General features: G+C 41.7%; 1 protein-coding gene across 2 annotated transcripts in view; it reads right to left on the bottom strand.

The window, feature by feature from the left end:
- Positions 1-7,289: 7,289 nt before the first annotated feature.
- Positions 7,290-16,412, bottom strand: part of prkd3 (protein kinase D3) — a 37,125-nt gene continuing 28,002 nt past the window's right edge. For both annotated transcript variants that reach the window (XM_028566512.1, XM_028566511.1), the window contains exons 11-19: positions 13,662-13,938; positions 12,334-12,386; positions 11,872-11,944; positions 11,653-11,759; positions 11,313-11,474; positions 10,369-10,467; positions 9,957-10,224; positions 9,236-9,321; positions 7,290-8,965 (exon numbers count right to left, since the gene is read on the bottom strand). In XM_028566512.1, the coding sequence (XP_028422313.1) occupies positions 8,792-8,965; positions 9,236-9,321; positions 9,957-10,224; positions 10,369-10,467; positions 11,313-11,474; positions 11,653-11,759; positions 11,872-11,944; positions 12,334-12,386; positions 13,662-13,938 (1,299 nt within the window). In that variant the 3' untranslated portion in view covers positions 7,290-8,791. The remainder of the gene's footprint in view (positions 8,966-9,235; positions 9,322-9,956; positions 10,225-10,368; positions 10,468-11,312; positions 11,475-11,652; positions 11,760-11,871; positions 11,945-12,333; positions 12,387-13,661; positions 13,939-16,412) is intronic.

Here is a 16,412-nt window from a genome sequence, read left to right on the forward strand (position 1 = left end):
GCACATTTATTTGAAGTTGTGATTTTAAATGCTGCTGCATTTATTGTTGATCATTCTGTTCCATCCCAGCTCACACTTTCACAACCCTAAGCATACACTGGAAAGGAGGATTGCATTTACTTTCTCTCACAAGGATGAGGAAAAAACAAACTGAAGTAGCACACTGCGTTCTTGTAAAATTGACTTGTTCCGACTAAGAATACATATCCAGCACCCAGACCAGTGGTGTGCCCTCTGTGTCTCCTCTTTCAAGGCTAGTTTTGACACTTTGTTGATTAATTAGCCTACATGATGATCAGTGTTACATTTCACACATTCAGGTGTCATTCCTTTACTGGTTATGACAAGGGCAAACACTAAATGATAAAAGTTTAATGAGTCAGTTAAAGAAGTGAAAGCACAAACACTTGCATGAGCGAGGCCAAAATGACACCCAAAGCCTAGTTTTCTGGTACGGATGCTTTTGGGTGTCTGGGGGGTTTTCTTGGGTGCAGGGCCGGGGGGTGGAAACAGGCATGGTGTACCCTGGTTTGTGAGAGGAAGGCGGAACTCTTCTAGCATTCCTTCAAACACCCAGGAGTTGTTGGCAGGAATGTGTTAACTTTAAGCTTCAACTTTCAAAGTGAGGATTTGTTTTCAACTGAAATTGAAAGATTCCCTTAAGCATGTCCACTTTTTTTTTTTCCTGCCTTTGTATCCATCTGAGTGCACCAAGTCACACAAAACAGCACAGGGCAAAGGGTTAAGTATGTAATTCATCAAAATAAAATTAATAACGAGAGAGTCTTCCTCTTAGAAAGTGCTGGAAAAAAATGTTTGCTGCCAACTTGCCTGTGGTGACAGTAAACATTCCAGAGCCGTGCTGGAGTTTGGACTTGCCATTATCTGCCACAGCTGTGACAACGCCTGTTGGCCGCAGGTTTGTGGCTGGCCACACTGTGTTTACCTGGAAATGAATCTGAAAAGCGGCTGGACTGGGAAGGCACACAACCCAGCTAAATAAAAACCGAGAGTGGTCATTGCAACGACATGCAGTGTGGGAGGGAGTCCAAAGTTATTGCACTGGCCCCAGTGGGTCAGGGCGCAAACACAGGCGTCAACGCACTAAGGATATCCTCAAATACACACCTTTTGATATTGAGAGGAATGTGGCGAGGAATGCCATTCGATATGTTTTATGTTGACTGTATCCAGGACACTGCAATTCCAATACTTCTCTCTTGTCATGGTAAAGGACCTTATGTTGACCGCTGCCCTTCGTTTATCAAACAAGGTGACAGTTTATCTATTAGACCACAGGAGTAGAGTGGGAACAGTTGCATCCCAAGAGATGCACAGATCAGATGACACTAAAGAATGCATGTGCACTAAATTAGAGTCTTTAGGAGTTTAGATTGTTGCAATGTAAAGTTTAAAACAAATGAAGGGACCACTTTGTGAAAAGATACCCTTTGTAAAGGAATTATGTTATGTGAATTAAGTAATGGCTAATAAATTATTTTCTAATTCTTTATAGATCAGTTATAAGCATTACTAGGACTAGCTTTCAGGTTGCAATGTTGTAAAAACTCTCTGGCTGGCTAGACCACATTATTTATGGATCTAAATCTCTTTAATAACAACTTACCAACATGTATAACTGCAAACATGATGGCTTATTTGAAAGTGAGCCACCCATGAACATATATTAATGGATTACCAACAATATTATATATTTAATACTATAACTCCATTATTACCAAATAGAAAGGATAAACACCTTCGTAACCCAAATGTCGCTCTTTTTAACGGCTTAGAATTATAACATTTAGGTGCAACTTCTAATATTTTTTTAAAGAGCACCTTATTTGAAAAGAGAAGTTCAATTGGATGCATCATTAAAAACATTCCAGGTAAAATGATGTAATTTACAGTACAAATCTAAGATTTAAGACTACACACATAAGAACACTAAAAAAAGGTGATTGGTTGATTGATTGAATGAATTGACACAAAATGAAAAACTCTATACTTTATGTGGATTGTGTGATATATTTTATAAATTGTATATCGCTTCCACTCTGACACAGATGTGCTCGGATGCCATTGTTCCTTGTCTGAACTTTAAGCAACGCGGATGGGATGTGTATTAGAGCCAAAAGATTTAATATCACCAAATCAGCACATTGTTATTCATTAGTGGACCAACTGCAGAGTCAATACACATTTAATCACAGACTGAAGGCAATTAAAACAAGAGGGGCGGGGGGCAGTAGTGCTATGTTAATTAAAGTGCCAGGCTCCCATGGGAAGCTCTGTGTCTAAATATCACTACAATCAAGCCGATGCCATAATCCATGATGAGCTATGGCCATACACACTCGGCCGTCATGCTGTCAGATCCATCCAGCATGGGCAAGAGGGCAAACCTGGCCTTGTGATTAAAAAGTTATGTATCAGTAATGGTCTTTCTAATCCTAACTGACTCAAGGGACATAGGCATAACCTAGAGCATCCTTTTCATGGTAGTTGAATTAACTGATCAACTTTTTTGATCTTGTTTTGAATTGTTATAATGTTAAGCTTTAGTACAAATCTCCCTTTGATGACCACAATGCTCAACCATCACTGACAGACCTCTTGAGAAAACACACACACACACACACACACACACACACACACACACACACACACACACACACACACACACACATCTCAGCTCTACATCAGAGAGAGGCTTTTGGTCCATTTCCTTTTTCCATCAGCCACTCAGTCAGTCAGTGAGTGAGGGTCATATCTGGTGCTGTCTTATCTGTATTCCAGGCTGATGGGGAAATTCAAGTTTGGGATTACCTCTGACTGCTGACCCGAACCCATCTCGGAAAACCGGCCAGCCCTGCTCTTTCATTATCCTCATGCTTCAAAGCGCTGTAAAACGAATTCTCACACTCTCTTGAGCAGGAATATCAAAAAAAAAAAAAAAAAAAACTGTGCCTGAATGTGCTATGTGTTTCATATGCATGAGGGTAGAAATTAAAAGCTGATATTGAAGAATGTATATCTGGTCTGCATTAGAGAAGAGCCTGTATCTTCTCCCTTCTACCAGGCAGTTGTCTCCTTCCTGTATGGACTGAGGACCCATCCATATGCAGATGGCTAATTTGTAGTGTTTACAGAGGAGCAAAGAGGGGGCTGACAACTCATGAAGAGGGCTGAAAAGAGGCTGCCTACGTGTCACCCCAGGAGCTTGGTGGTAAAGCCTGCCCTACCAGAGCAACAACATAAGTGTTCAATCTGTGTTTGCTTACCCGTGGACACCGATGGCTGAGTCCTGGCCTGGGGCCCGTAAATTGTGTATTTTTTTTACAGGCCCTGACAGCTAACAGGCTATTGGGAACAGGGGCCCAATGACACAGCCACTCAACAGATTAGCACCTCATCAGCCTCCTGCAGCTTCGAACAAATACGGTCCCAGCCTCCTTTAAGACACAATAGGGCCGCCACCGCTAAACAGCCCCCCACCAAGAGAGCCCCCACCCTTCTCCAGCCACAAAACTTCCTGGTCTGGTCTTTCTCCAGGCCACAGCTGCATCAAGGGGTCCTTCCCCAGTCCCTGAGCCCACCCCGACCCCAATTGGCAAGATCTGTGTATTTCAGGTGAGCAAATATTGCCACTTGCCTGAGAGTTCAATGGCCAGCCCTTTCAGGCAGGGGGTTGCGTATTGCACTTGCCTGCTTTGCAACAGTGGTACATGTGGCCTCACACAGCAACCAGGTCCATAGGATGGGACAGGGGAATTCTCCAGGCACAGCTGGAGTCAGCAAATCAAACATACCTTTATGGCTCATCTGCATTTTCCCGGACTAGAAAACCATTTCCAGCTTTCGTTTCCTCTCTCCACAGCTTTTACAACAAAACGTCTTAATGTCCCTACCAGCAACCATACACATAGCTTTGACTTTTTTTTCCGGGAATACACTAAAACTCTGATTTAGAGACATCTCTTATCTGACATAATTACCTTTACTATCTTTTCATCAGCATACCCTAAAATTCCCTGAAAATGGACACGCATAACTTCCATGATTCAGGCCATCAGGTAATAGGTAAACATGCAGAGAAATTGAAAGTTGACGTGTCGACCACATGCCATGTTTTTGGACACATTTGTCCCCAATACACACATGCTTAAGGCATAAATGTCCTCTGCGGTTGCTGTTAGATTGTATTAGAGATTGAAGATAGAGTGTTTCTTGGGACTTGTGCCCTTTAGCAAGGACACAGGAAGCAAAAGTAAAACAGTCTGGCTATAGTCAGTTACAGGCAGAGGGACTGATAATAATAGCAAAAGCATAAGTCTACAATGTTAAAGCTGTAGAATAAATGTATTTGTTACTTTAGTTATGGACACTTACTGTATCTTAAGGAACAGTTTAACAATTATACAATCACTTTCTTTATTCCTGACAATTTAATGTAATATTATGATGGCTATATGAAAGCTATATGGGATGACAGTGTTAAGTCATCAAATGAATCATTATATTTACTGGTCATCATGCCTAAGAGACAGCATTCTGAGGAATAAAGGCCACCAGCTGAATGTCACACCAACAAGCTTCTCACAGCTAAACAGGACAGGGCCAGCTTAGGTAAAGGCTACAGGCCCATGGCTGTGTATCGGGTCAGAAGATGATGTTTTAGTGCCGAGGACCACCTTGGTCCCCCCTGGAAGTCAAACAGAAGTGTGGGTAGCTGTGTCCTGGGAGGCCTTCTATGCCATCATAGTGAAATGAAACTGGCCCAGAAAGCAAACAAGATCTATCCCCATCTCTTCCTTGTCTGTGTGATGGGTTTTTCTGTTGTTCTGTTTGTTTGCTTGTTTGGTCTGGAGCCCATGGATACCCAGCATGGAGTAGAGAAGAGAAGCGGAGGAATGGAGGACGTAAAGAAGAGGTAGGGAGAGGTGGGGGGGGGGGGGGGGGGGGGGAGCAGAGGATGCATGACACTCAGACCTCTCCTTGAGGTGACGAGAGGCCTGCAGAGAAGCTACCAGGCAAAGCTGCTCAACAAATATACACCGCCCCCAGGATCAGGGCAACAAGGACAGATTGCTGTCTCTGATCCTTCAGCAGATGTTATTTCTGACACGCATCTGACAGCTTGATTCATGTAAATTCTAAAAGGACCTTTCAAACATGTTTTATAGTTGATTCTAAAGGAGATTTCTTAGGCTGAATCAACTTATAATGTGTGAAACACAAGTTGGCACACAAGCTGGCACAGGTCATTTTTTTAAATGTTGTAGACAACAGTGCACATGCCTGACGCTCTATATGTATAAAATTAATTTGTATTCATTTTAAGATAACCAAATGCTTCACCACACACACACGCGCACACACACACACACACACACACACACACACACACACACACACACACACACACACACACACACTGTTTCAGAGATTATTCCATTTCAATTTCACTTTATTAACCTACAGAGAGTGACACCTTCTGGTCGCAAAGAGAACTGCCTGTTTCAGTGGAGACAGCCCTCTGACAGTGCTACTGTACATGCATTGTCCCCATGGGACATTATATAAATATATACAACAAACACGGGCACCTATATCACTCATTTGCTTCCTTTCATTGCATTATTAACTATATAAATTTCACCTATTGCTGAGCCTGAATATTTTTATTTGTCCTTATATTTACAATATTTTTAAAGACCCCCTTTAGGCATGTTTTTAAAATACTCTTGTTGGAATCTGCATTTGTTTTTGATATGGGTTTTCCACAAACATGTTCAGTTAGCTTGTTAAAAAGTCTTGAAATGATTCTACTCTACCACAAAAAAATAACCTATTCCTTCTCCTAATTCAAATATCCAGAATATGCAAATATTTCTAATTCTAAAAGTTGAATTATTAGACAAAAAATGTCTCCTACTTCACTAAAAGGTCCATATTCTGTGTTATGTGCACTGAAGGCTTCACCCTTCCACATCACAGTTGTGTAAATTGCATGTTGGATCACGTTTTTGCTTCCAAATTGGTTATGTCACAAAATCATGCACGTCTTAAACTAAAGATTGAAGGTGAGTACAGAGAAATATAAGGCAGTCCAGTACAAAACATCACTAGCACCTCTATGACGGTGTAAAAAACTTAAAGTTAGACTTTATGGCAGTTATAACAGTTATATTGGATTGGATTGGATTAGACTGTACAGGTGTAGCTAATAAAGTATAAACTGTCAACATAGCATAAACCTTTTTAAATCAGTGTTTTAGAAAAGGCATGGATTCATGAACATTTTACACCCCAGTCCAGCCAGAGGAGGGAGACATTGCACTTTATTTCCCTAGTAGTTTTTGCTCTAATCTCCTTACTTCTAAATCACTATACCGAAAAAAATTTATTTTATTTCTTTGAGGTATACACCTCATTCCACCATGAATCCTTAAATTTGACTAACACAAGCTACACTAAAATATGTGGTATGTTACGGTGGGCTTAGTTTGGGTTTTATTTGTTCACTGCGTAATGTGTGAGGACCAACTCGGTGAACTCTAACAGTTCGGTTGTATTTGTGCCTGTTCACTCTATAAAAGTCTCCCCCACAGAGGTTAATGGGGTCGTCTGGCCTGCAAAGACGATCCACATCTTGAAAACATTCAGACTAACAGATGCAGGAGGAGAGCAGTATTGAGTATCATTTAGTGAATGAAAAAGAGTATCTCCAACCTCTCATCAGTGGCTATTAGATGATAGCATTGCAATAATGCTAGCCGCGATTGCTAACAGTGGTCAGTCAGTATCTTTGGTAAATGCAGAGAAGATTTGTGGAGGAATCAGGGAAAGCACACTTCAAAGATGTTGGTAAATTAATGACGGCTGTCTGTTCTCTGTGGTTTACGGTGAACTGTACCTTCAAACAATAGTCTCATTCTGAAGTACAGTTCAGGAATAAGACGTTTCATTCATACGGCTAGAACTTAAGCACACGTTTGATACTGGCAGGGATTCCATGATCGCAATTTCAAAGTCTTCCACAAGCCCCCATTTCACCACCACCCTTTTTAACTATGTCATTACTCCCTTGTGGTGAGCGACTGGCTCTGCAAACTGCTCGGTGTGGTGGAACAATCAAATCCAGCTGCTGAGAATGGGATCTGACATGTTAAACCACTACACACGCACAAACACACACACACAACCACACACAGTGATGCAACATACACAACATTTTAAGCTAAGTCACTGAAATACAAAAGAAAGACATTCAGAGCTTGAAGAAAACGTTTAAATCTCAGTTGAGAAGATGAGTTTTTATTCCATTGGTATGTACTGAAATATACAAAACACTGACACCTGCCAATCCAGCGGCAACAAAGACAGGACGAGGACAACAGGAAACAGGAACATACTCCCAAAACACACCAACAGAGAAAACTACAAAACTGTAGTACAATAAAATCCCATGTGAACCAAATTGTTAAGTATACCTAGTTTTTACTGTGTCTACTGTCTAGACAAAAAGGGCTGTTGAAACGGTCCAGACTACATAATAAACAATGAAAACTGACACCAATATTTTGTTCTATGTAAAACCTTGGTTGGCCATGCAACACTTCAGATACCTAAGGAGCATCAAAAACACATTGAATCCAGAATTGGAGTGCTTAAAAAGTCACATTCAAGAATACTGCAGGAAAGATACACAGAATCATGATGCTCTAACATACATAGAGCCCATGTTGTTTTAGCCTCATGTTGAACAGAAAAAAAATAACGGCTCCATTATTGCATTTACTGACAATTCAGTGAGTCAAGAAATTCATGTAAATTTAGAAAAAGGTTTGGAAACATTAAAATGAACATATTTGGTCAGGGTCTGTTGGTCACTGTTTCCAGGCGAAAGTTGATCAAACTTGCACACTATTAGCTGCCAGTAACAGATCATACTCTAATGACATGTTGGTGGGAAATACCTGAAGAGGTTTGTTTAAAAAAAATGGTGACAAAGCAGCCAATACCGCGCGAGTTGCATCAACTTTCTGCTGATTATCTCTGGGTAAAACTCTGCACCTAGACTGGATGCTCTCTGTAGCAGCGAATAGTGTTTCTATTCAAATGCTATGTTCAATTGCAATAGTGCAAAAATCTACCACAAATATATATTTTTTTTAAAACATACAAATATATGTGATAGTTCCAGTTTCATACCAAAGGACAGTCTCACAAACAGTTGGGAAATGAGAACAAAACTCAACGCTTTTAATCCTCAGACTGTAAATCCCTTGTGAAAAGTGCCCTTTACTCCTGGGGAAAGCTCACGGTCTCCGATCTCTTCTCTCACATAAAGATAAAGAACAGAGTCATATTATTACTCAAAGTTATCTAAAATTGTGTGTACAACAACTAAACTATTAAGTTCACCTTGTTTTGGTTTGTGACCAAATGAACCAAACTTGAGCAAGTTCATGGAATGTTTTGATATCGTGCAAACAGAAGACGAACGCTCTTCTCTCCGGACAGTTTCTTAATGCGTTTCTGTGGCACGCATCTCTACCTGCATACTGCTTGTAGCAGTTGTGCATCATGCTACAAATTCTGTTGGCTTTTCCCCACTTTGAAAGCCTCTGGAGGGTGATTCTCCACCTGATCGGCTTATGATCCGTTTCCACAACAAACAGTTCTGGAGGGAAAATCCGCCGCTCCCACAGCTTTCTTGAAAAAAGTCCCTGTGACAATCCTTGTCCTTTAATACATGTGGTGTAGTAAGTCCCCTGTACCACTAGGGGTCCTCTTCCATGTCATCAAGGTTGGGAGCCATGATAAAGTGTTTGGGGTAAACGAGACTGTGCTCGTCTGCGTACTCCTCCCAGCGTGCGTCGTCGCTCTCGTGGGTGATGTAGCGCTCGCCTCGCCGCGTCTCAAACTCCCTGAGGTCCAGCCATGTTTGATAGTCCTGAGGGAAAGATACATGAACTTTTGAAACAGTCCAGCACAATGTACTCCTTAGTGAGGAGGTGTTCCTGACATAAAGTGTATCAGTTGATACTGAAAAAAACTTCCAAACGTGATGATTATGAGGCAATATCCTCGGAAAGTGTAAGTGATAATGACTCTAACAGTATGTGTATCATGTCTGTGTGTTCAAATTTGAGTGAGTTAGGACTCGGAGAAGAAAGAGTGTGATTTGGGTTAAAGGGTCAAAGAAAATAAGGTAATATGTTACCTGTAACCAGGGATGGCTGAGACACTTGTCCACACTGTACCTCTTCCTCATCTTGACTTGGAGAAGATTGTTGATCAGATCTGTGGCTGTGAGGGAATTTAAAGATTATTTTTTGAGGCCTTTATTAGACAGAACAGCTAAAGACAGGAAAGGGGAAAACGCGCTGCCGCTGCGGTAAGGACTGAGCCTTTGCACACGGCACGCACGCTCAACCAAGTGAACTACCCAGGCGCCCCTTCTGTGAGGGAATTAGATAACGTGCAGACTGTACATAGATGAAGATATATAATCTCATACCAACAGCATAGCAAAGGAGGTGACTTTTTAAAAGGGCAATAGCCGTTCACAGCAAAAGATTCAGATTCAGCAAGAACAGCAGTTACTGTTGTTGGATTACTAAACATAAGCATCAACACCTTCATCAGTTGTTTCACCTTGTAATATATTTCACTTTGTGTGTGGGAGGAGCTGCAGCCTGGGCAGCCGGGGAGCTTTGAGAGTGACTCATCACAACCACAGACAAAGACAAGTCAGATCAAAGTACAGACACCCCAGACGTGTAGGTGGTGAGGACAGCTCTGAGGCTACATGTCTGAGTTTCGCTCTGACACTAAACTACGGGTGCAACCATGCCGCCAAGCACTGACAAGAGTGAAGGACAGACTAGCTAACCTTCAGGGAACAAACAAACAAACAAACAAACAGTTTTACGTCTTCTTACCCTCTGCAGAGATGTCCTTCCAGGGCGTAGGGGGGTACATGAAGGCAGCATTCTGGATCTGGTCATTTATGTCCTCGTCCTCATTAAAAGGGAATGTCCCGCTCAAGCTGACGTACACAATAACTCCCACTGACCACATGTCTAAGGAGCGGTTGTAGCCCTTACTGCGCAGCACCTCTGGTGCTAGGTAGGCCGGAGTGCCAACTACAGACCGCCGGAACGACTTCTCGCCAATTATACGGGCAAAGCCAAAGTCACACAGCTTTACCTGTGAGAAGACAGAAAAAAACATGTTCAGCGTATTTTTACACACACACACACACACACACACACACACACACACACACACACACGCGCATATGGTTAAAACAAAAACATACATAAACTGTATGCACAAATATCTGTTTTGTACCTGAGGAAAGGGCTCTGCGGAGGCCAGTAGTACATTCTCGGGCTTCAAGTCACAGTGAACAATGTTTTTGAAGTGCAGATGTCTCAAGGCCACCAGGATCTGTTGCAAGCAAAAGTTTAAAAAAAAAGCACAGATTTAGCTAAACACAAAAAAATCCAGATGACAATAATATAAACTCCAGCATGTACATTTTTTAATGCATGGAGTGTCTGGTATAAACAGGGTAATGTTTGTATAATCTAAGCTGTAGGATCTATGATGCTGCCATATGGAAAAATAACAGCAGTATAAGCATACAAACGCCCTTAAATACTTCAATCCTGACCCGTACCTTCACATAATGACACATGAACTCATCTCATCATCCCATCTCTATATTCACGAGGCCTGGCGTAAGCTGGCGCTGAACGCATGTCTGCCTATGGCCCTGTACCAAAACCACAGTGCGCCTGCTCCCCTAGCCTGACTCTGACTTTGACAGAAGTCCTCCCGGCCACATCAGAGCCAGGCCCGCCGCAGCTAATGGGGCTTTTGTTTAATGACCCGGCTCCTGTTTGGGACCTGGGATCCACGGAGGCCCAGGGGCCTGCTGCTCTTCTAATCAGGCCACAAAGCCACCAGCACACTGCAGACTGTAATCCACGGCCAGGGAGGAGGCCGTGATGCATACAGACCAATCCCGTAAACAATTCCCCCCAATCAGCTCACCACAAGAATAAACAGGCCCCAGAGCTGCAGCAGAGGCTCAGTGTGCTAACACACCACCCCCCAAAAAAAAGAAGGAAGGACAGGGAAAGAGGGAAATGAAGCTATGATACAAAATAAAACACAACAAATAATAATATGTGTCTGTTTTCAGAGAGAATATAGTAACGTCAGGTACTGCAATCTTAGTCTTGAAGACTTGAGCAAAGGGATGAGAAGTGTGTTTCTACAACACGGACCTGTGTGACTAAGAACTTGGTGATTCGTTCAGGCAGTTTGCTCTTCTCGCTGGACAGAATCATCTCCAGCATGTCGCCGTGAAGCTTTTCCATGACAACAAACACCCGCTCCGGCGTCTCAAACATACACTCCAAGTTGACGATACCCGGGTGATGCAGATTCTGAGGGAAAGCACAGAAAGACAACGTGTTTACCCTGATTCAGGAATAGTGGGGGTACAACTTAGGTCTGTAGCATGTACTGTATAATGAAAGGCTTCAACCAAGGCCTCTCATACTGACAGTACATGCTAGACTTTGATTTCATTGTGTGCTATTATTGATGGATTATTGTCATTACCTGTAATATGGCCACCTCATTCCTTAGCTGGCTCTCCTGCTTAGTAGGAAATCTCATCTTGTCAATCACCTTGATGGCCACATCTCTGCCGCTCTTTCTGTGTTTGCCTAAAATATTACGGGACACGGTAAAATGAGTAAATAGCCTATGAATGTAATACACACAGTAGAGCTGTACTATATCAAATGTTAGTTGTACCATATCAAAAGTGAAACATACCTCCATACACAATGCCAAACTGGCCGGATCCCAGCACCTCATCAGAGAATATTTGGTACACTGAGGCAATATCCTATACAGAAATAATTTGCATTGTTACTGTTGTGTTTTTTCTTTGACTTTCTTCATGCTTACATCAGTAAAGGTTACATCATTAAAAGCCCGGAGATGAAAAAAAGGTTTTGCTCTTCCAAAAATGTTTTCTGGTATTGCCAAACAACTAACTTTCACTCAATGCAGAAGTGCAACTGAGATGAAAACCCCTTTACCAAAAATACGGGTCAGCCGCTTCCCTATTTGTGCAGCATAAAAGCTTCCCCTGGATGTTTTGGTAAAGAAACAGTAGGACACAGTTTCTGATTTTACCACAACAGATACTTTAATAGCACATGAATGCATGCATGTGTAGACTGTGCGGGGAAATTGTGCAACAGCGTCTAAGAAAAAAGAAGCCCCACTTACCACATTCTCCTGGATCTGGCAGTTGGACACAGATATGCTGATGGACAGCTCTTCTGGAGAGGAAAAGACATGATGTTTCCACATTCAACAATTCAAAAAACGTCACTGTACCAAAGCATAAGCATGAATCTTTAATCGTAGTCAAAGTCATTGCTCAAATACTAGTATTGTTTTCTCCACAACAAGCTTATTGCAGCTGCATGCAATAATTCACTGCCCCACTTAATGAAACATTTATTACACAATAAATTGGCTATAAATTCATCTGGGAAACTATGTGTGACTAAATGGTGCAAGCATGCAATGCATTTCATAACTGGGAATTTAAACAGCCGCAGGGGCTAATACTGCATACTAGCCCAATGAATACAAAAGCCAGACATAAAAACAAGTGGAAAACATGATGTGATCATTTAGCTGATGCTTTGCACAAAAATTTAATTTCAATCTTGATAAAACACGCTCTACTTTGTAATGAGAAATGACCACCTATATAACAGCAATATTTGCAGATTAAATAGCCATATCATTTACCAGTTCATGTACAAATACTTAATAAATAAATGAATACAGAAGAAGGGAAAAGGACATTTTTAAACCGCTAATTGTCAATTCCTGTCTTTATGTTAAGGACTAAGCTTCTCTGACTTATAACACCTGACTAGTGAGGGAGGCTCAGTTTCTGTATAGTCATGTCAGACGTGTGTCACTTTTTTCATCTTCTAACAGTGACTTGCTTCAAAGCCTCCTTCAGCCTTTAGACTCTAACGCAGGGGTTTCCCTGCCTATCGAAAGCTAATGCTGGCTACCTAAACGTTTTTTTGACCGCTTTAGCCAAGGTGGTGTGAAGAGGGCCCTTCTTTTCAACACACATAATCAAGGAAAAGGAAGACTTTTCATTTGTTGTGGCCCTAGAAGTTACCTACTTAGTCCCATGTTGAGTCAGAAAAAACCCTGTGATATCACAAGTTATCACTGACACAGCACACAGTCACAAACTGAAAACATACCTCACCGATGTGTATTACAAACTATACTGTATATCTGTCTTAATTTCAGAAATTAAATGACTTTTGCAAGCCAAAAGGTTTGGATATGGCTTGGTGTGGATCCTACCCATCCCATAATGGACTATATTAACTGAAAACGTCATAAAAGAGCTTTTTATGACGTAAGAGCTCTTAATCGCTTTTTGACTTTCCAGTGTCTAATTTAATACGATTAGTTGTCTGAATTACAAGAAGAAAAAAAATGTTAATTCTATTTCAAGTTTTTTTTCCATTTCTTCCACATTCTTAAGCACAAGAAAGCTGTAATATTGTACTTACTATGATCTTTGCCCTGGGCAGCAGCACTGGCCACACTGGGCTGAGGGGTGACAGGCATCAGAGCCTGTCTGATGGCCTTCTCCCAGCCCTGAGCCACATCCATACCGACTCCTGAGGCAGCCAGAGAGGGGCTGTGGTAGTGACTGCAGTTGTTCTCCCCTACATAGTAGACCATGGTGGCTGTGATGATCTCAAAGCAGTGTGGGTTGCTGCCCTGGGCCAGATTACTGTAGTCTCTGGACTGTTCCACCTGGAGGATCTCGGACAGAGGGATTTCCTGTGGGACGGGTGAGGGACAGAGATCACAACTAGTTACACAAAATATTATCTTCTGCGTTTCTCAAATAAATGAGATCCAGAACATATTCATCAATTGAGAGCCTGCGGAATACCTTTCTTTTTGATGTTGCCTTTCTTTAAATAATTGTTAATTTCTTATACTGAACTGTCAATTTTATTCTCGTCTTTTATCTGGTGGTATTTTTGAACAGATAACGGACATATTTCTGAAAATTTCTCCAACGCGGGTGTTACATAGATTTTATGACAAAATCTAAGGGAAAACAGTTGGAACTGTTTAGGATTTTGCAAAGTTTGCCTTGATTAAACTAAGCCTTACAGCGACGGCTATATTGTAGGTAAAGAGAAGTATTTCCACTCTTGTTATGGGTAACAGAGTATAAAGTCACATGTTCCTGCGGGGCCCGTGGTGGATGAGATGGTAAAAAAATATGGTCCTGCCTGTTTTTAATTTTTTAATCATTTTTAACTGCTCTTTAATGTTTTAATTTTTTTAATTGTTTTTTAACTGCTCTTTAATGTTTTATGTAAAGCACTTTGAATTGCCCTGTTGCTGAAATGTGCTATACATATGCCTTGCCTTGTCTTGCCTGCCCAGTCAACCAATACACCTGAGGCATAAACAATATATTGGCGTAAAAAAATACTCCTTAACAAAACAAAACAAAAAAGGGTATAGTGGTCCAACAGCAGATGCCCAACCACATTTCTAAGTATCAACATGTATTATATAAGTCATGTTACAGAAGGAGGAGAGGTAAGAAACAGGAGGAAAAAATAATTATACAGAAATAACTCATTGGATAATTATTCAATAAATAATTTTTTTTAAATGTATGAAAAACTAATACATAAATAAAATAGATCTACAGCTAAATAACTAAAAACAATTGGCTCTTTTTACCAAGTCAACAAGTTTCCTATTTGCTTTAAAAAAAAAAAACATCAAGTTACTAATTTTGTAAAAGTAGGCAGCACTTTTTTAAAGGTGGAAAAAAATAAAAAATAAAAGAATCTTATTTAAGCAGAAACATGCTAAATTATATAATGTACGACCTAAACAATGACAAGACAGAAACAATAACACAGGTAGTAACACTCACGCACTCCAAAAGTCTCCCAAATCATTGGGTGTAATCACAGTGTTGATTATATAGTCCCAGCTCTAACTTTCTCTCCTTGACTCTTCTCTTTCTTATGAGCACATACAGAAAGGCCAGTTGAGCACACTTTAAAAGTCCCCCCGCCCTTCCCCTTCAAATTCACTGTCAAATCAAAGAGAGGAGGGAGGGTCAAAAATTAAAAAACACAGAGAAGTTCCAACCAATGGGGGCTCATAGAGGCACACGCTGTCTCCTCCATGTGGCTCACCACAGAGTATCAGATGAAGTGCTTGTGGTTAGCGGTGCCGGGTCACGTGAGCGGGCCCTGCGGTGGCTGAAGTGCTCTGGTTCCCTGATTACAAGGCAGGGCCAGCCAGAGGCCCCATCTGAGCACGAGCCGCTGGCGCTACCACTAGCCACTGAGACGAAAGACACGGCAACTACCGTTCCTCCGCAGGGCAGTGTGTGTGTGTGTGTGTGTGTGTGTGTGTGTGTGTGTGTGCAACGTTTGAGTATGACAGATCTCAAACTGGCAGGGACAGAGAGAAGCCCCCTCACCCCATAAAAGGTTCTTCAGAGAAAGCCACAAGTACAGGGGTCTCATCTTCAAACGCGGAGCCGTTATGGCTTCCAAATGGAGAAAATGGCTGCCATGCCTGGCAAGCAAGCCACCACGCGACCACCACTAATCAGATTGGAGTTATAAAGAAAAGAGGAGAGGGGAGGACAGTGGCCACACACTGATGAGCAGCAGGCTAGAAACTTCAGAGAAATGAGAGGAAAATGCCCAGGACAGACGGTTCCCCGTATACACACATGAGCATATGGAGAATCTGTGGTTTCAGAGAAGAAACCCCTGAGAGAACATTTGTCTAATGTATGTGCAGGAAATCCTCTCACGTTATCTGTCATTGGATAAAAAAATCTGCTACCCTGAGGCAGCGGCCATTGAACAAAAGATCGAACTTTGAAGCATGAAAAGAAGGCAATTACAGCTAGCCTTGAATTAGCCTCCTGAAGGTCTCAGACATAGCTGAGTGCCAAGTTGATAATAAAGAACCACATAAAGCTGCCAGTGAACACACCCTGAGGAGTCCTGCTGAGGTTTCCTCTCCAAGGCTTTTAGTGGCAGGGGATGCAGGGTGTGACAGAGTAATTGGGAGAGAAGGGTGAAGGAATTAAGTTTTTGTTCAGGCTTCTTTTACCACCAGCATAAGAGGGAGATAGTAAGAAAGAGGACTATGGACACAGCTGCGTATCAAACCACCTGTTTGAATGACACGCACACACTCAAAAGTGAACCTGTCGACTCTCGCACTGGAAACTCTGCTGCATCCTACACACCATC

The sequence above is a fragment of the Perca flavescens genome, chromosome 20, assembly GCF_004354835.1.
Source record: "Perca flavescens isolate YP-PL-M2 chromosome 20, PFLA_1.0, whole genome shotgun sequence".
NCBI lineage: Eukaryota > Metazoa > Chordata > Actinopteri > Perciformes > Percidae > Perca > Perca flavescens.